At 43.8% G+C, this 20,609-nt stretch overlaps 1 protein-coding gene across 2 annotated transcripts in view; it reads right to left on the reverse strand.

Annotated features, from left to right (window-relative positions):
- ANOS1 (anosmin 1) overlaps nt 1-581 on the reverse strand; it is a 211,239-nt gene extending 210,658 nt beyond the window's left edge. The window contains exon 1 of one of the 2 annotated variants that reach the window (XM_033201283.1): nt 80-581. In XM_033201283.1, the coding sequence (XP_033057174.1) occupies nt 80-286 (207 nt within the window). In that variant the 5' untranslated portion in view covers nt 287-581. The remainder of the gene's footprint in view (nt 1-79) is intronic. The other variant, XM_033201282.1, reaches the window with a different exon arrangement.
- Nucleotides 582-20,609: the final 20,028 nt, after the last annotated feature.

A 20,609-nucleotide genomic window follows, 5' to 3' on the forward strand; every position in this document is an offset into this window, starting at 1 on the left:
GCGCCCCCGCCGCGGCCGCGGCCGCGGCCGCAGCCGCAGCCCCAGAAATAACCCCGGGCGGGCGGGGACCTCCCCGTACCTGGAAGTGCTGGAAGAAGGCGGAGATGCGAGTGATCTGCAGGCTCAGGCACCTGGAGGCGCAGCGGGCGCGCTGGACGCTCCCGGCAGACAGCGACTCGTCCAGCCGTCGCGCAGCAGCCGCGCCGGGGCCGGCCGCCAGGCAGCCCCTGGAGGCCGCCAGCCAAAGGCAGAGGGTCAGGACAGCGCTGGGCACCCCGAGCACCATGGCTGCAGGTCGTGGGCGAGAGCGCCGGGCGCGGGCCGAGGCTCCCTGCTCCGCGCCGGGGCTGCACTACTGGGGACCAGGCAGGCGCTGCGACTAAGCCGGAAAGTTCAATCCTTCAACTACTGCCGGACCCTCCCATCCGACCTCCCTCCCAGCTCGCCCTCGAGGGGTGGGGTGAGGGGGACAGGCGGCCGCACCATTGGCTGGAAGGCGTGTGAGTGACAGGGGGGCCGGGCGCAGGGCCCGTGGGCCGGTCTCGGGGGCTGCGAACTCGGGCGCTCCGGGGGAGGGCGACGCAGAGCGGGTTTCCACGCCGCGCGGGTCTCGAGGGGCCGGGCTCCCACGCAGGCGCCTTTCCCGTCCGCACCAACCGCTTCCTGCCCCTCCCACCTCCCCCCTCCGTCCAGGTAAACGTCAGGTGTGAGCAGGTCCAGGCCTGCCAGAAGGGTTGCTCCCTTCAGCAGGAGGGAAGAGGCCTCAGGACCCCCAGGGGCGTCCCACCTGCCTGGGGATTGACCCCGCGCCCCTAAGTGGCCTGTTTTATCCCCGATCTCCCCTGGGTCCAGGCTTTTCCAACGCTTTCACATATTCGAATTCCCTTTGCCCAGGTAGTGGAAAGAAGGGAAGAAAACTGAAATGGCAGTAAGGCAGACGGGGAGGGGAGCGTGGACATTTGCCCTACAGTGTCCCGGAGACATGTTGCTCCTTCTCTCCCTCCTGCATTTCTTCCGTCCTTCCCGCGTCCCTCCCTCCCTCCCTTCCTTCCCGCACTGTTTTCCCTGGAGACAGTCTCAGTGCATAGCTAACCACCTTTAGGTCCACACGCCTTGTTTCCTCAGGTGTCTGTTTTCCTAGTAAGCCTTGCACGCCAAAGTGAGTGATTTATTCTAAATAGACTTGCGTCTTAATCTCTTTCTTTCCCCATGATTTCTCCCGAGCCTCTTGACTCAGGCTTTTAGCTTTGGAATGGCTACTCCGGCCTCTCCTGTCGTTTTTTCTAGTGTTCTCTCAGCACAGGAATTCTCCCTCCCCAGCCAGGATCTTGCCACAGAAAGACAGGAGGCATTGATAAGACACAACCTGTGACAAAGCTCTACACTCCCCTGAGCTCCATCAGGAAGTGACAGTCCTCGTGCAGGTAGAACCCAGAGAAAAAAGACCCAAGGCACACTCCTATTCGAATGGACAACAACTGACTGCTGTTCCTTTGCTCTGACATCTCCGCCGTCTCCTACTCAATTGCGCTTTCACCTTCGAAAACATAGGATCTCCATAAGCACCCAGCTAAACACAGTCAGGGTATCTAGATGCACTCGCTCTACTCAAAGCTACGTCGGAAGGCCCGAATCCTCTTTGCACAAAGCCTGTATAGTTGTTTTGCAATTTCCCACTCTTTCCCCTATTCTTATACACAGGTTCCACTCTGCAATTTTGAGATCTGCCTGTTAACAAATTGCAGTGACAGCCATCTGCAGCTATCCTATTATGAGTGCTTTTCAAGTACATCATCTTACATGTGTATTTCTTCACATAGCTTAAATCAGGAAGGCCAGAATTAATTGGCCTTGGTGTGTTTCTCAGCGAATTAGAAAATCAGGGTCATCTTGTTCAAAAGGTTCTATAGGCAGAGCCAGTTTCATGGACATACAAGCTGTACAATGGTACAGTCACACTCTTAAAAGGCCTGTTCTGCCATCACCATCCTGAAACTCTTCACAATTTTTGAACAAGTTTCCCTGAATTTTCATTTTGTGTGAAGTCTCACAAATTATGTAGCTGACCCTACCTGTAGGTTTAAGCCATGACAATGCTTTACTTCAGGGGTCCCCAACCCCCAGGCCTTGGACCACTACCTGTCAGTGGCCTGTTAGGAACTGGGCGAAGGCAGGCCAGGGAACATTACTGCCTGAGCTGCGCCTCAGGTCAGATCAGTGGCGGCATTAGATTCTGATACGGGCTTCAATCCTACAGTGAACTATGCATGTGAGATATCTAGGTAGTGCACTCCTTATAAGACTCTAATGTCGATCTGAGATGGAACAATTTCATCCCCAAGCCATCACTCGCTACCCCCAGGTCCATGGAAAAACTGTCTTCCATGAAACTAGTCCCTTGTACCAAAAAGGTTGGGGCCACTCTTTACTTGGGCTGGAAACCTAGTAATTTTGGCATAAACTTACATGACTTCAGTGATTTGTTTTAAAATTGCTCAGAATTGCAAATGGAAATATTTTTTAAGTATGTTAAACATAATATTAACCAAGAGTAAAGAAGCTAACTATAGTGACCCCAAGCAAGCATGTGTATAAAGCGAAGTGTCAATAAATAATGTCTGAATACAGAGATTGTCTTCTAAATGTTGTCACTTTAATTTGTGAATTACTAAAAACATTTCCAAAAGCTTAGGGGATCCTGTCCTAGTGTTTCTTTGGAGTGTTTTTGTTTTGTTTTGTTTTAGGACGGAGTCTCATTCTGTCACCCAGGCTGGAGTGCAGTGGCGTGAGCCACAGGGCCCGGTCTGTTTGGAGTTTTAAAGTTAAGCAAGGCCGGACTTGGTGGCTCACGCCTGTAATCCCAACACTTTGGGAGGCTGAGGAGGGCAGATCACGAGGTAAGGAGATCGAGACCATCCTGGCTAACGCGGTGAAACCCCATCTCTACTAAAAATACAAGAATACTGGCCGGGCGCGGTGGCTCAAGCCTGTAATCCCAGCACTTTGGGAGGCCGAGACGGGCGGATCACGAGGTCAGGAGATCGAGACCATCCTGGCTAACACAGTGAAACCCAGTCTCTACTAAAAATACAAAAAAAACTAGCTGGGTGAGGTGGCGGGCGCCTGTAGTCCCAGCTACTCAGGAGGCTGAGGCAGGAGAATGGCGTAAACCCGGGAGGCCGAGCTTGCAGTGAGCTGAGATCTGGCCACTGCACTCCAGTCCGGGCGACAGAGCGAGACTCCACCTCAAAAAAAAAAAAAAAAAAAGGATATTAGGCGGGTGCGGGTGTGGTGGCGGGCGCCTGTAGTCCCAGCTAGTCGGGGGCTGAGGCAGGAGAATGGCCTGAACCCAGGAGGCGGAGCTTGCAGTGAGCAGAGATTGCGCCACTGCACTGAAGGCTGGGCGACAGAGAGAGATTCCGTCTCAAAATTAAATAAATAAATAAATAAATAAAGTTAAGCAAATACGTGGTCTTGGTGAAGGCAAAGATATTATGTACACCGACATTTTCTTAGGTAACTTTGATTTATAATTTTACATGTCATATCATGAAATGCATATTCTAGAAAGTGAAATCACGAGGACAAGCATGCTGAGCTTTTAAAAATAGCCTTTGGGGCCGGGCGCGGTGGCTCAAGCCTGTAATCCCAGCACTTTGGGAGGCCGAGACGGGCGGATCACGAGGTCAGGAGATCGAGACCATCCTGGCTAACACGGTGAAACCCCGTCTCTACTAAAAAATACAAAAAACTAGCCGGGTGGGGTGGCGGGCGCCTGTAGTCCCAGCTACTTGGGAGGCTGAGGCTGGAGAATGGCGTGAACCCGGGAGGTGGAGCTTGCAGTGAGCTGAGGTCCGGCCACAGCACTCCAGCCTGGGCGACAGAGCGAGACTCCGTCTCAAAAAAAAAAAAAAAAAAAAAAAATAGCCTTTGGATGTTCATAGGGATTGCCGTATTTTTTTAAAGAAGCAGTGTATGTGCTGCTTACATAGGTTCCACAGCATATTAATTTCTATGAATAAATGCATTTTATAATAAACCACAAAGGAGAACAAACAGTTTAACAGAAAGCTTGGGTTTAAACATATAGGGCCACCTTATTATAAATATGTTAAAATAATATTTGCGGTTATATTGCTTTCTTCTTTTAGAATAATCAGACATCCTCTGTGATTATGCAGGCCTTTCTCATATTATTATTTTAATTGCAGCTTAAAGTAACTTTTTAAAAGAAAACATTCTAGTAAAGTCAGAATAACAGTCAAATTTCAGTGTTTTTTTGTTTTGTTTTCATTCTGCCCACGTATGCCCAACTTATTATGCAGCTCACCTTGCAAATTGAAACATGGAAGTTCTCTGACTTTTGACATAACCGGGTAAGCCACAACCTAAGTTAATGAAAGCCAACCCCGGGGAGAAGTACCCTAAGAGTATGCTGAGGAGTGATGGATAAAGGGGTAGGACCCTTGGGTGCAGCTAGTAAGACAGTGCTCAGTATGTCTTTCTCCAAATCTCCTTGACCCCCATGATCCGAATTTGTCTAGAGAAGAATTGAACTCACATTGACTTTGGTTTGACTTAAATAGACAAGCACACATTTAACAAAGAGAGTAGAAAAGCACCTTAATTGTCTCTTATTTATATCTACGTGAACAACGATAGACTAAAATGTGCGGTTGTCTTGATCAGGTTGTGGAGGAATCACACAAAATAAAGCCCTCATTCACAGTTTCCAAAAGTTATTATTTTCCTTTTATTTTCTTTAGTTATTGGTTTCTTTTTCTTTTCTTTTCTTTTCTTTTTTTTTTCTGTTTTTCTGCAGAGAACGAGAAGCACCTGAAATCTTTACTAAAGATAGACTCCAGGGCCCTAAATTCAGAGATTCTGAGTCAGTATGTCTGGGGTGGAGGGTTGAAATGTCAGCTTTTAAATAATACCCCAAGTGATTCCATACAAATTCAACCAGGGACTACACTTTGAGGGATAATTGATTTTAAAAGTACATCTGAGGCCCGGTTTGGTGGCTCATGCCTATAATTCCAGCACTTTGGAAGGCCAAGGCAGGAAGATCACATGAGCTCAGGAGTTTGAGACCAGCCTGGGCAACAAGGTGAAACTCCATCTCTACAAAAAGTACAAAAATTAGCCAGGCATGGTGGTAGGGGGTAAACATCTGTGGTCCCAGCTACTCAGGAAGCCTAGGTGCGAGGAACTGCTTGAGCCCAGGAGGTCAAGGCTGCAGTGCACCCAGATCATGCCATTGAGTTCCAGCCTTGGTGACAGAGCCAGACCCTGTCTCAAAACAAAACAAAGTACATAACCATTAAAAATGGTACAAAAAATTTATTTAAATAGCCTCTATGATTTAATTTTGTTTAAAGTACCTTTTTTTAGATGTGTGTTTATATGGATTGGACATACTAGTCTATTTCTTTTTTTTTTTTTTGAGACAGAGTCTCGCTCTGTCGCCCGGGCTGGAGTGCAGTGGCCGGATCTCAGCTCACTGCAAGCTCCGCCTCCCGGGTTTATGCCATTCTCCTGCCTCAGCCTCCCGTGTAGCTGGGACTACAGGTGCCAGCCACCTCGCCCGGCTAGCTTTTTGTATTTTTTAGTAGAGACGGGGTTTCACTGTGTTAGCCAGGATGGTCTCGAACTCCTGACCTCATGATCCGCCCATCTCGGCCTCCCAAAGTGCTGGGATTACAGGCTTGAGCCACTGTGCCCGGCCAATATACTAGTCTATTTCTTAACAATCCAATGGACATATTTTTCCAATACATTTAGTCAAGACTCTCTTAGACTCATTGTTTTTTCAGACAGCAACTTGCCTTTTTTTAAAGGTCTTCCAGCTACACTGGATAAGGATAAAGTTCGAAGGTAGCAAATATAATCTTTATCTGATATGCTTCCCTTAGAAAAGCAAAATGAGAACTCACTCAAAACCTGGAGAACAAATACTTAAATATGACAGCATTTAGGAGTCATAAACAAAACGACATCGTCCCTGGTTTTGGTTCCCAGGGGAAAGTAAAGTGAGGGGAAGAAAGTCACAGATAAGGTCTAGTTTCCTTTCTAATTGCCTCCACTTGATGATGCAAGAGTGTGCATCTTCCCTTAGAGACTGCAGTTCACTTCAGGAAAAGCAACAGTGGCAAGATGAAGGAGTGTGCCCTGCAAGCTCACTGACCGTGACCCATACTTCCACCCTCTCAGGCAACGTTCTCAGGCTTTGCTAGCTCAGCTCTGCTAAAGCCTTTCTTTAACCGCTTTCCTTCTCCTCCAGACTTAACTTCTCTTCTGCACAGCACAGGATAGAATTAAGAACTGAATGGATAAATGTCAGATTTGCATCTTTCGCAATGTGGTTTCAGGCAGGAATAAGGTATACCTTTATGGTACTGTACCCATCTGTTCCCCAATGGCCAATCTAATGATTTTACAAATAACAATGATTATAGGTCCTTGAATATACACTCTAGTTTATACAAAAGACCACCGCATCCATTTACAGTCTTCTGCTTTCTTTTATCACCTCTCAAGGCTAGATACCCTATTTGGGGATAACTTTAGCATATAACACATTTTTTACCTTCAACGAGATTATAAAAGTTTAGTTGCAGTCCATACAGTTTAAAGAGATCACTTTTATTAGTCATCTTGATGTTTCCTAAGATTTTACAAAGTTTCAGAATTGTGTTTCCTATCACTTTTGTGCACTGAAGACTATTTTAATGACATTTAAACTTCTTTTGCAAAATATACGAAATATATATTGTCAAATACTATGATTTCTAACTACCACCACTTCTCAAGAATTTGTCTCTTTGCCCTTTCACGTTGTCATGTCACCATCAATGAGTGTTAAATTTGTTTGCTGCCTGTGCTGAGAGTCTAGACTAAGAAATTGCTAAAGTTTTTTTCCTGGCTGCAATCGTCACTAAAGTTAAAATAATTAGTAAAAAATAGGCCGGGCATGGTGGCTCACACCTGTAATCTCAGCACTTTGGGAGGCCGAGGTGGGCAGATAACAAGGTCAGGAGATCAAGATGATCCTGGCCAACATGGTGAAACCCCGTCTCTACTAAAATACAAAAAAAAAAAAAATTAGCCAGCCTCGGGAGACTGAGGCAGAGGAATCACTTGAACCTGGGAGGCGAAGGCTGCAGTGAGCTGAGATCACCCCACTGCACTCCAGCCTGGTGACAGATCGAGACTCCGTCTCAAAATAAAATAAAATAAAATAAAAATAAATAAATAAATAAAGTATGTCAGAGGATGCATGTTCATGTGTCAAGAGCAATTGTCTGGCGATGGGAATGGTGATGCGCATGGTGATGTTCGGCTGTGGGTACACTTTCCCTCCCAGAGCCCCACCATGGTCTCTCTAGTACAGGTGATGGCCTCTGTTGATTCTGGTGTCTTACACAGCAGAACAGATGCTTCACCCAGCAAGGAGGGTGGGTTTTTGAAACCCAGTGGTTTCACAGGCTGCTTGACGCCTGTAAAACTGAGCGCTTGCCCCAGTGACAAGGCAGTTAACTAATTTTACCCTACTTCTAACGTTACCAACACTACTATAAGCAACCGTAAATACTTAGGGCCCTCATGTCAAATTCTCCATACAAGCCATAGATACTGAAAAACATACAAATAGTTAGAAATACTTAAAGTCAAATGTGGGAGGCTATTAAAAATATAAACAGTGACTATTGTATTTCAAAATGTATGACAAAAATGTTACTGGCTTGCCCCTAAACAAATATTTGGAAAAGCATAAACAAATTAATAGAAGCATGAATTTAATGAAGTCTTAAATGATATAACTTTAATTAAAAATGACATTTCTCACTTTTGAGTGGCCTGCTTTTCATGTGCATAATGTACTTTTCAGTAAAATTTGTACTTAAAATTTTGTAAAATGAGACTTTTTTGAAGCAGTTTTTTAAAACAAAGCTCAAATAAATAATCGTGTTTATTCTGAATTTCATGTCAAGCATGAAAATGAATCTACAGGTGAGCTTCAGAATTACTGAAACTCTATTCTGTTAAAAGTCTTAAGTGGGTTTTTGTTCTCTGATGTTTTCAAGCCTATTGAAATTGACATTGAGCCACATAAATACCAAGGGATTTGGAGAGAAGCCGCTGGAAATGACAAAAGCAGCTTTTTAACAGGAAACAGCGCCACACGCTGGCCATTTAAATAAAACGGGAAGGAAAGCACAGAACTGTCTATGTGTGATAACCTAATTTTAGGACAAAGCTGTCCACTCTACAGCATATATCTGACTGGGGTAATCACGCCACATTCTCACTTAGCACTATCTCAATTACTTCCAGTGTGGATTTAAATATTGCAAGGCGTTCCTGCATCTCTACAGTCACACTGACCTAAATTAGGGAAATTAGTATAGCAGTTTCAAACAATTTTTTTCCTTTTAAACACTTTACAAATATTCCCTACAAAATTAACTGACAAAGGTAGACTGTCTGTGAATTACATCTATGGAGGCGTCTGTTTGGAGCCACTTTTTTTTTTTTTTTTTGCAGCTCCTGCATGGCTTGCTTTTTAGGATTTTGTAAAATGTGAGAACATATGAATAAAATTTGACGCCACGGAAAACAAGAACAAAAAAAGCTGACAGGCTTTATCTGCTGCCTTAGAGAACATGAAGAAGACCCAGAAACTACCTTTCAACACTCACCAGCCACTCTGCACAAGATGAGACAACAGCCAAGAGAAGAAGATAAACATGTTTGGGAACCTGGGGGAAGCCTGCGTTGCTCCAAGACCAAGTGGGCAGGGCCTATGAATGTAACTAAGGTGTGAACTGTTTCCTCTTCTGTATCCACTGGAGCTAATAAAAAGCATCCCCTAGGACCACAAATGAAAGAAAACAAAGAGACACATTTTGTTTATTTCCAGGATTTTCTATAGCGGCTAGCATGAACCAACTGGAGAATATTCTGCTCTAAGATTGAATTTTGGGTGTTTCAGAGTCAGAGAGCAAAGCTGACTCCCTTCCAGTCTCTTCTCATTGTTTCTGGGCCTCTGAATGCCCAGCCCTCCTCAGGCACTATGTAGCACATCAAAGGTCAACTTCGAGTTCCAGGGAGTGCCAAGGCCAGGAGTTCACTTCGCCTTTTGTTTTCTTAGCAATCTGTGTTTCGCTGGGACACACATGGACAACAGTTGAATATCAAGCATGGTAAATGGAGCCTGGGCAACATAACAAGACCTTGTCTCTACCAAATAAATAAATAATAAAATAAAATAAAATAATCAGGGAAAGTGGCACACAGCTTTAGTCCCAGAGAGGCTGAAGCAAGATCACCTGAGCCTGGGAGGTTGAGGCTGCAGTGAACTGTGATTGCACCACTGCACTCCATGCTGGGTGACAAAGCGAGACCCTGTTTTCTAAAAGAATAAGAAAATAGAAAAGAAAAAAAGATGGTGAATGGGATTCGCTTGATGTTTACGTGGGGATTCCTAATTGGAATGTTTCTCCCTGGTCTTTCTGGACATTGCCTGAGATAGCTAAGGTAGTTAGCAACATGGTAACAACTTCTGTGCTCAAAAAGAAAGGGAAGGGGAGGTGTCCATATGTATTCAACAAGTTTCTTTTTCTTCTGCAAATAATTAGTAGCTACCATTCTGAATTGATGAGAGTTCAGGTGGTATTTATCCCTGAGGAATTTATTCCCAACATCTCAATGTTCATAATGCTTTTCATACACGGAGGACGGTGCTAGGAAAATCATTCAGTTGAGAGCATTCGTACAGGCAGAGATGCTCCTGAATTATTGATACAGAGAAAGCCAGTGAAGACCAGTGGCATGATTGGAAAACTGGTCAACTCATTCATATTAGTAGGATATAGCCAAGTGAATTACTGCTTCCTGGCATTATGCACAAACAAAGAAATGAAAAGAGATCTAAATCCTTTCCTGTTTTCAGAGGATTAGGTGTACATGTTCATTGTTTATTTAATATCAAAAGACTTTTTATCATTGTCTGCAAAAAATTTAAAGTTATGACTATCATAACTGCCTACTCAAGACATTAAGGGATTGTAAGACATCATAGATAGATATATAGATAGATACAATTTTGTATGTATATATACACAAAATTTCCCTAAGTACAAGGACTATTTGTAGACTCTATTTTTCTTTGTCAGTTTGTACATTTTAAATCTAATTATATAATTTAAATTTTACAAGCCTTATTATTTTTGTTTTATATACTCATATTCATTATGATTTAATATCTATCCCTTCCATCTGGGATCATTCCTTCTGCTGCAAGAAGTTAAATATATGCAACTGTGTATATATATTATATATATATATATTAGTATGGTTCTACTGGAAGCAGATTTTCTCAGATTTCCTCCCTCCCTCCCTCCCTCCTTCCTTTCCCTTCCTTCCCCTTTCTTCCCCTTCCTTCCCCTTTTCCCTTCCTTCCTTCCTTCCTTCCTTCCTTTCTTTCTTTCTTTCATCTTTCGTTCATTCGTTCGACGGAGGTTCGCTTTTTTTTTGCCCAGGCTGCAGTGCACTGGCATGATCTCGGCTCACCACAACCTCTGTCTCCCGGGTTCAAGTGATTCTTCTGCCTCAGCCTCCCAAAGTGCTGGGATTACAGGCATGAGCCACCGCACCCGGCCTCAGATTTATTTTTGAGGGGATGTATTGCCATGTCTTTGTTTCATTTTTATTTTTGGAGAATACTTTTTCTACAATAGAATTCTAGATTAGCAGTTATATCCTTTCCCCATTATCACTGTTCATTTTTTCAAAGCAGAATAGGGGTCTTTTCTGTCATCTTGGACCAGAAGATTTCCCACTCAGTGGTCTTCAAGCCACTCAGCACACTAGGGAATTACTTCTTGCTGAGGATACAAAATCTCCCCAACTGTTTTGCTCTTACCTTGTTGAGCTTACGGGACTGACTTATTCCCAAGACTCCTTCCTTTGAAATTCCTGCTTCTAAACAGCACACTTGCCTAGCTTTCCTATGTCTCTTCCCAGTTTTCTTCCCTGGAGCCTCTTTTTGCATCCTTCTGGATTCGTCACTGTTCTTAAAATAATTCTGTTCCATGTGATAGAATCGAAGGGCAAGTTGGACAAGTAGGCTTTGCATGGGAAAGAAGCTCATGTGGCAGGAATTGGGGATGCTCTTCCTCTACCTTACAGAGCCCAGTCAGTACTGGGGCTCTGTCTTCTCCTGTCTATGCTGTATAAACCAGAATCTCATTTGCCCAGCCCTGGCCCGGTGTCCACTTGGGTGAGAAGCTGTGGCCCAGGTGTGGGTCGTTTCCACAGACCCTGAGTTTCCTTCCCAGAGATGAAGACTCTGCTTTGGGTCAAGCAGCTATGCAAAGAGGCGGTGTCTATGAGTGGCTCCTTGGGCCTTTCCCTAGTTGTTCTGCAGAGCTGTAAGCTTTGCACGTGTCTCTCTCAACCACCACTGCCCTGAGCTTTCGCTACGTAAGACCAACCCCCTGTTGGGCGTTTCCAAAGGGCGAGACACACGCACAATCCTGCCTCAGGAACCCAGCCCCCATTGCCCAGTGCAGAAAGCGTGCCTGGCCTATTGCAAAAGTACCCAAGACAGTCAGTTAAATAAAAGCTGCTGAAACCACAGAACCTGCAAAAGACTGCCTGGGTATGAACCCCAGTCGACCCTGTGGAAGCTTTTAGAAGTGCGGACTTGGGGATATTATTTATGTTCTCTGTAGCTCAGTGTTCTCAAATGGAAAATGGGAAAAACATACCAACTTTGTGCTGTTGTCGTAAGTATTCACTGAGTTAATATTGGTGAACACCACCGAAAGTGTTAGCTCCTATCACGTCTTTCTAAAATTAGGATATGCTATTATTGCTGCCCTGTTTAAAAATCATGGCTGGATACCCCCGGCTGATGTGACAGTTGTTTATCATGCAGTAAGAGTTGCTTTATGGCCGGGCGCGGTGGCTCAAGCCTAGAATCCCAGCACTTTGGGAGGCCGAGACGGGCGGATCACGAGGTCAGGAGATCGAGACCATCCTGGCTAACACTGTGAAACCCCGTCTCTACTAAAAAATAGAAAAAAATAGCCGGGCAAGGTGGCGGGCGCCTGTAGTCCCAGCTACTCGGGAGGCTGAGGCAGGAGAATGGCGGTAAACCCGGGAGGCGGAGCTTGCAGTGAGCTGAGATCCGGCCACTGCACTCCAGGCCGGGCGACAGAGCGAGACTCCGTCTCAAAAAAAAAAAAAGAGTTGCTTTATAATGTCTTCCGTCCTCAAAGCTCATCTTTCCCCAGACCCATCGGTGTCAGCCACGCTGCGGAAGAACTAAACACCTGGCGCCTTCACGCTGTCACTCCATGCCCATGCCAGTGGTGGATGTTGTTCTCTCTCCTGAAATGGCTGTCTCTACTCTTGGCCTGCCAACCCTGGTGCACTGAGAAATGTATTATTGTCCCCACCTTAGGTAACTGTATTGTCCTACGGGCAGCCTTTCCTAACATTCTCAGATGATATCTCCTGAGTATTTTCTTCATGCTGTTCATATTTATTGTGTTTGTCACGCCTTATCAAGTCTTTGTTTACATGTCCATGTCCATCTCCACTTTTATGGCCGATGGCTATTTCTTATAGGCGCTCAACAAATTCTTTGCCTGGGACTGGAAATACTCGACGTTCTTCAGTATGTGGCCTCTTTTTTTCTTACAATTTCTTAATCGTTGTATTCGACATGTAATTTTTACTCTGGGTGTTCAAAAGTATGATATGAGTTTACGAATAGCATAAACATTATCTGAAACTATGGAGGCCTAAACCCAAAATTCATCAGACCACATTCTCTCTGCTTCCCAAAATGTATTTGTAGTTTGGCTGATTTAATGCTGGATGTCCTGGTTACACTTGCCAGCAGGGGGCACCAAAGGGCTGCCCTGGAAGGACGCCCCAGCCCTTGCTCCCAAAGTCAGAGTTGACACTGGAGCCTGAAGTTCCCTCATAGGCAAGACACCTTCAGAGACAAAGCTTAAGATGGCAATAATGACTTATCCTCCAGCAAAGCCTGAGGAGGACCAGCGAAGCAAGGAAGGAAATTCTCAAACCATTACCCGAGAGACAAATCAGGGGTCAGCCAGATCAAAGATGAATTTAGTATGAGAGAGATATTTCTTAAGTAAAGCACAAAATGTGTTAACTGAAAAAAAAAAAAAGAGAGAGGCCGGGCGCAGTGGCTCATACCTGTAATCCCAGCACTTTGGGAGGCTGAGGTGGGTGGATTGTCTGAGGTCAGGAGTTGGAGACCAGTCTGGCCAACGTGGTGAAACCCAGTCTCTACTAAAAATACAAAAAAAAAAAAAAAATTAGCCAGACATGGTGGCGTGTGCCTGTAATCTCAGCTATCTGGGAGGCTGAGGCAGGGGAATTGCTTGAACCAGGGAGGTGGAGGTTGCAGTGAGCTGAGATCGTGCTACTGCACTCCAGCCTGGTGACAGAGGGAGACTCCATCAAAAAAAAAAAAAAGAGAGAGAGAGAGAGAAAATTTCAATCCACTTGGTCATATTAAAATTAAGGCATATTGTTTACCAATTGTAAAAAGGCATTTTTTTTTTTTTGAGACAGAGTCTCGCTCTGTTGCCCAGGCTGGAGTGCAATGGCCGGATCTCAGCTCACTGCAAGCTCCGCCTCCCGGGTTTACGCCATTCTCCTGTCTCAGCCTCCTGAGTAGCTGAGACTACAGGCGCCCGCCACCTCGCCCGGCTAGTTTTTTGTATTTTCTTAGTAGAGACAGGGTTTCACCGTGTTAGCCAGGATGGTCTCGATCTCCTGACCTCGTGATCCACCCGTCTCGGCCTCCCAAAGTGCTGGGATTACAGGCTTGAGCCACCGCGCCCGGCCATCCGAAGACATCTTAAAGAAAGAAAAGAGACTAATTGCAATGTGGTAGAAAATGCCTTCACAATACACACTGGACAAAGTGTTGGAGTAAAGAATATGAAATTAATTCCTACACATGAAAAGAAAAGCACACAAACAGATCAAAAGAAAAAAAAAGAGAGAGAGAGAAACTTATAGGCATGGACAGAGGAAGAAACGTATTTCTAAAAGACATGTTTAGAATCATTGATTGGAAAAAATATAAAATAAGCCCACACCCTATGTTATTTTTTAACTTTGGCAACAATTTAATAAGAGTCTGATCATGCTAATTCAGCTGCAATTTAGAAATCTGAACATGCTAACTTCTTGGAAAGTGTATGGCTCTACAGCATCTTTTATTTTAAAAAAATTAGAGATGGGGTATCACTATTTGCCCATGCTGGTCTCAAACTCCTGGATTTAAGCGATCCTCCTGTCTCAGCCTTCCGAGTAGCTGGGACTACAGGCATGAACCGCTACACCTGGCTTCAAAGCATCTTTGATACTTTGCTGGTGCGAGTATCGATTAATGCAATGACTCTGGAAAAGAGTCAGACATCAACACCAAAAAACCGACCACCCACATAGATGACAATCCCTCATTTTCACTCCTGGTGCAACCCAACTGAAACTACCGCATATATATTATCAAAGTCTTGACCAAGCAACTTTACAGCAGCACAGCTCATGTTATCAAAACCCTGAAACCATTAAAGTGTCCATCGATAGGAGAACAGACGCATAAACTCTTGTACATTCACATACTGAAATATTGTACAGCTGTTAAAATTAACTACAGAAATGCATATGTTAAACAAAAACGTTAATAGTATGTGAAAAAAATGCCAACAGACTGACTACAAACAAACTTATGAACATCTGTGACTAAAAATGTTAAGAAGTTTTTTTTCAGTGTTGAACTTGCAGTCCTCTTCATGCTCTGCAGGGATCATATTGTAACCAGCATGCCATTTTGAGTGATTTGACAAACATTCCTGGCACTGTGTTGAATAAGTTCTAAAGTAATGAATGTTGAACAAGGAGGGGGCACCTCCAGTAGCCCCCAAATGGGACCTCAGGTCTGAGGTCATCGCTGGCCCCATTAGGAGTGGAGTAATCTGAGGGATACAGCTTTACTCCAGGTAGCCTCATCAGAATAGAGCCCTTGAAGGGGTTATCTGCAGCGGCATGTCACAGACCCAGTCAGCTGCTGTGATGTATGAATTTTCCAACTGAGAAGCCCCTGCAAGTCCGTAAAATAAAACAAGGTTCATCAACAGAGTCTTGGGCAGAGCTGGGAAAATGGACTTGAGTTCTCCCCACTCCAGGTTTTGCCTGGACGTTGCTGAAGTTGAACATCCATGGCAACACAGGGGATCCTATCGGGTTTCATCTTAGGCAAATCATCTGTGAATTAGGCCCTGGTACTTAGGGGAACCAAAGGCCCAATTCAACGAGTGGGAATGGAGCAAATACAGTTTCCCAAAAAGAAATAACTGCCAAAATGCAAAGCTGAGATGCCCTGGAGCCAGGTGAGCTGCCTTCTTCAAAATTCCATTTCCACTGGGGCTTGTTGGGCCCTTTCCTGTCTTGTTAGTCATTTAGTCACCATTGATGCACCCCAAAACAGTAATAGCAGGCTGGAGAACAGGAAGACCTCCACAGCTCAGGTGTTCAGCTTTGAGAAGAGCCTGTAGCAAGCTAAGTGCTGCCTTGCAAAGGGCTGTGTCTGACAGGTACATTAGGGGAGGCATGAATCCACGACCCCAGGAGGCCCCTGGGTGGAGGCTGCCTTCCTCTGCCAGAGGCTCCACTTGGCAAATCGCCAGTCATAGAGATCATAGCTCAAAAGGGACGTCAGTGTTGTGGGGCCCCCAAAACACTAGCAATTCTGTACCTATGGTTCTCCACAATTGGAAGTCCCTGCCCCTGCCCCTGTCCCGACAATCACAGGACAAGAAACAGACTACAATGCATCCGTTTCTAATACTTATTCACAAGTAGAAGCAACATGAACAGTGTGCTGAATTGCCTCCAAAAGGCCCCACCCACACAAGGGCATTCATCATGTCATAAGGAACCTTATTCCCCAAACTTAGCTGAACTTGAATGTTCACTCATCGCACGGAACCCGGTAGGATGGTGACTTGGGAGCCTGTATTCAACAAAGCCGTAATAATTTGAATCACTTCTCTGCAGAAAGTTCTCCAGCACAATTGCAGAAATGCACATGGTACTCAATTCAGCCTGGTGGCAGAGACACCTTAGCCCTAGCCTTCCTGTCTAAAGCAGCTGAGGTTGGCTGGAGGTTGAGGTAGGGAGGGAAATGGGGTAGACAGTACCTCTACTCAGCACTTTTATTTCTGCTTTCAAGTGATCTGCAAAGGCTTGCTTGTGTGATTAAACACATAGTATTTTTTGTTTTGTTTTCCTCATCAATTCAATCAACTACCCCTGGAAGTTAGGAAATGTGTATTAGAAATCAGCCTGACGTTTCTTACAAATTGAAGTCTGAGGCCTTCACGACAGCTCTGGGAGATGCTTGGGTCAGCTACAATAGCTTCCCATAGTTTGAAATAGATTTATTTGATTTTCAGAGAGGTGACAATTCCTTCTGCTGTCAATGGCATCTGCTGGGCATACAGAATTGCCACACGTAGGAACAACAGCTCACAAAACTCATTTGAACTGACTATGGCCAGGCCCAACACATCATGTGCAGGTAAAGATGACCATCTTGCTTGCTGTCTCGCCAAGAGTGACTATAAGACACTGTTGATTATGCTGTGAGATACACTTTAATTTCAATGATGTTAATATATGTAAACAGCAGATGTTTCGGCCAGTCCCGGTGGCTCAGGCCTGTAATACCAGTGCTTTCAGAAGCTGAGGCGGGAGGATCACCTGAGCCCAGGAGTTTGAGACCAGCCTGGGCAACGAAGTCTCTACAAAAAAAATACAAAGATTGGCTGGGCATAGTGGCAGGTGCCTGTGGTCCCAGATACTCACAAAACTGATGTGAGAAGATCTTGTCAGCACAGGAGGTTGAGGCTACAGTGAGCTATGATCACACCACTGCACTTCAGCCTGAGCAACAGAGACCATGTCTCAAAAAATAAAATAAAATAAAAAATAAATAGATAAATAGATAAATAAATAAATAAATATAGGTCTTGTGAAATAGGCAGCTCTAGCTCACAACTCATAGCTTGGTTATGAGGTTGAAGCACCCCAATCCTTATTCTGTGTGTACAAGCGTGAGACATGGTAGCATGCACTCAGCATAGGTCTCTTTTAAACTGGCACTTGGTTTGCTTTGTTCTACAGACCAGCTAATTTGCCTATACTCGTTCTTTTCGTGAAGACAAAAGAGAACATGACAGAAAAGAACCCACCTTTTTCTCATGTGATGTTAAAACCGCATTTTGGATGAAGAATGGAATAGCTCTGTAGAGTAAAGCTAAGAAAATGAATTAAATGGTCAATTGCCTTCAAGATCCTTAAAATGAGTCCATGATTTCTACTAAGGTGCTGAAACGCTCCTCAACTCTGCTGCACCCAGTCAAGATCACAACTCCTACCATACCGAGTTGCAACCAGGCTGAGTTTTCTTTCTACATTCTAAATGTGTGTGACCAATATTTATTTCCAGTATTACAGGATTTCTAGGAGATATATTAAAAGCAATTCTAGAACCATCATCTCAGACTTTAAAATTACATTGACTAACTGTATTGATTTTTATTTTTCATGCTAAATGACCAGTCTAGTAAACATGAAATGTCAGTAAAAAAGAGATTTTTGGTTTCTAATGAAGTCATAAAACCGTGACATAAAGACGTTGGTAGATTATTACTAGCTGGGTTTCTAAGACTAGCATGCACATTAACATGATCCACTAGGAATGAATAAGATAAAATGCATGGTGCTTTTTATGATATTACTATAATGTGCAGCTTATAACTGCAAAATGTGAGATCTGTCTTTATAGTATTATGAAGTGCAGTAGATGGCTTAGAATATGTTTAGTTTTTTGACCATGACCAATGTTGCTACATTAACAAGCTCTGCTCTTACAACGCTATTCACTATTTTTGCCGCCATAAATTGATAGGACATTTTAACAAACAGGTGTGTGTGTGGTTTTTTTTTTTTCTGTATGTTGTATTTTTTAAGAATAACTAAATACTGCATTATCTCTTATATATATATGCTCATATTTTATGTGCTTTATTTGTTTTCCATTTGTCCTTCCATCATCACTTAAGGCACCCCTTCCTTCCACACTTCCCTCTACACTATTTGCCAATGTTGGCCAGCGGCAGCTTTTTTTATTTTTTACTTTTTAATTTTAGAGATGGGATCTCGCTACATCATCCAGGATGGAGCTGAACTCCTGGGCTCAAGTCATCCTCCCACTTCAGCCTCCCAAAGTACTGGGACTGCAGGTACAGGCCACCATGCTCTGCTGAGAGTGAGCTTGTAAAGTACAAAACACGACGGCCTACCCTGTCCTCCACCCCCTCGTGATATCTCTTCCTTCAGAGATGAGAACCAACCTCTTCTGCCTGGCCTGCTCATCCCTTTCTCATCTGCATTGCCCTTCTTGGATCTGGTCTCACCCACTCCTCTGCCCACTCTAGCCCCAGTGGAATTTCTTGCTGCACTGAAGCTTATGCCTTCTTCAGAAGATGAGCAAATGCTCTTCCCTACGCCAAAGACATTTTCACACCAATCTTCCTAGGTCCTCCAGTCTCTGCTCAAACATCACCGCCTCATTCTTCACCAAGAGCAAAACACTTCTACAACATCTTACAGAAATAGACATAGCCTTTATGAGTATCAATGCGCATGTTGAATGGGATTAAACAATACTTAAAATACAGTATTTAAGTAGATTTTTATTTCTAGCTCTATATAACTAAAATCAAAAATAGATCATATATAAAAGTTATATAATAGCCATTGTATAGCAATAAAATATGTAAGTGGATGCATTGCATTATCACATATATGTACACCTATTACATATTGATGAAAATAAATTTTAAAATAAAATGGATTATCATAAGCTGAGAAAGGTGTTTATGTGAAGACCCTCTGATTTCTCCGTCTATATATACCCTCTACCCCATCACTCACTAAACCCTTATCCCCCTTCCGTTTTCTTCCTAACGCTTCCCTCTCCCTCAAGTTGTACTATTTATTTTTACATTCACTTGCTTATTTTATTTACTTGAGTGTTCTGTATCTCTCCGACTAGAATGTAAGCTCCATGGAGGCAGGGCTTTGTCTACCAAATTTGCCACTATTGACACACAACAAACATTCATTAAGTCTTTACTGAATAATGAATGAATTATTCACGTTTACAGATCAAATACTATTTTATAATAAATGCATCTTGTTGTTGCTTTGATGTGATTTACACACTTAGGGCCCGACTGAAGGAAGAGTCTACTTTTCAGCTGCCTGCTTCTCTCCTTAGTGTGGAGTCCGGGGCATCCTCTCCTTTCTGACTTTCAGTGATTCTGCTCTCAGTTTGCATGCTTTTCTTTCTGTTTTATTGCAAATTTGGAACATTTCTTGCCTGCTTCCCTTTAGGATATGTGTTCTTATTGTTTCCTCTGCCTGAAAAACACCGGGGGGAAGTTTTGCACAACTAACATCTTACCGCTGTTGAAAACTTGCTCCAATGAAACCTTAGTAAAACCTCCCCCTGACCTAAATCTTTCAACCTGGAAACTGACCCTCATCCTGGACATGCTGGCTCTTCTTGCTCTGGCTTTAGTTTTCCTTCCTGCCATGGGACTCAACAACAACAAATGTAGAATGAAGGTATCATTATGTAAAATATAAAAATAGCATAAAATCTTATTATAAGTAATATTTAATGCTTATTGCTTATTATGTCCCTGTGAGAGCACACATCTCTGTCCATCTGCTACTTTCCTTGTACCTGCCCTCACTGTTCCTGGGCAACACCTTCAAGCTCTGGCCTCAGGCTCTCTTCCAAGCAGGCACCCAGCTGGTTGGGCCAATGGGAGGCAGTGGCAGGTGTCTCCGGGTGTTCGTGTCCTTTGTGCATTTCCAGCATCTCTGGATATGCCTGTTTGGGTTTCAGCTTCCACCAGGTGGTGCCACCTTGAGCTTGCTAGTGACTTCTTCCCACCTAGGATCCTCCCTCTAGGGGTCTTAGTAGCTTCCGGAGTTTGCTCTTTCATCACTTCCTGAATTGCATTTCCTCTTTTAAATACTCAGAGTAGTTTTCCTGGCAGATCTTGAAAGATTTTTATATTTCTTCTGGTTTTTAAGTTGTCTGGAAAGTCAGGTCAGAGATAGCGAATCAACACAATGGGCATTAAGTTCTTGTCCCACCACATAATAAAACCAAATAATTTTGCAGCTCAATAAGTTCAGCAGAAGTACTCTCATTTTATAGGTTTTCTTCATTATTAGAAGAGAGCTAGCTGCATCATCCATCACCACGTGTGGACAAGAGCTATAATCTGATGTACAGCATAATAGCAGTTGTATATGGCAAAGTAATTTATCATGAGCTTTTAATGATACAAAGAGACAGATTAAATTTATCTCTGTGTCCTTATCATTCAGTTCAATGCCTGGAATGTAACAGTTACCCGATAAATGCTTATTTAATGATGAAAAGAGTGGGCTGAAAGTATTAAAAC

The sequence above is a fragment of the Trachypithecus francoisi genome, unplaced genomic scaffold (assembly GCF_009764315.1).
Source record: "Trachypithecus francoisi isolate TF-2019V2 unplaced genomic scaffold, Tfra_2.0 Lachesis_group6, whole genome shotgun sequence".
Taxonomy (NCBI): Eukaryota; Metazoa; Chordata; class Mammalia; order Primates; family Cercopithecidae; genus Trachypithecus; species Trachypithecus francoisi.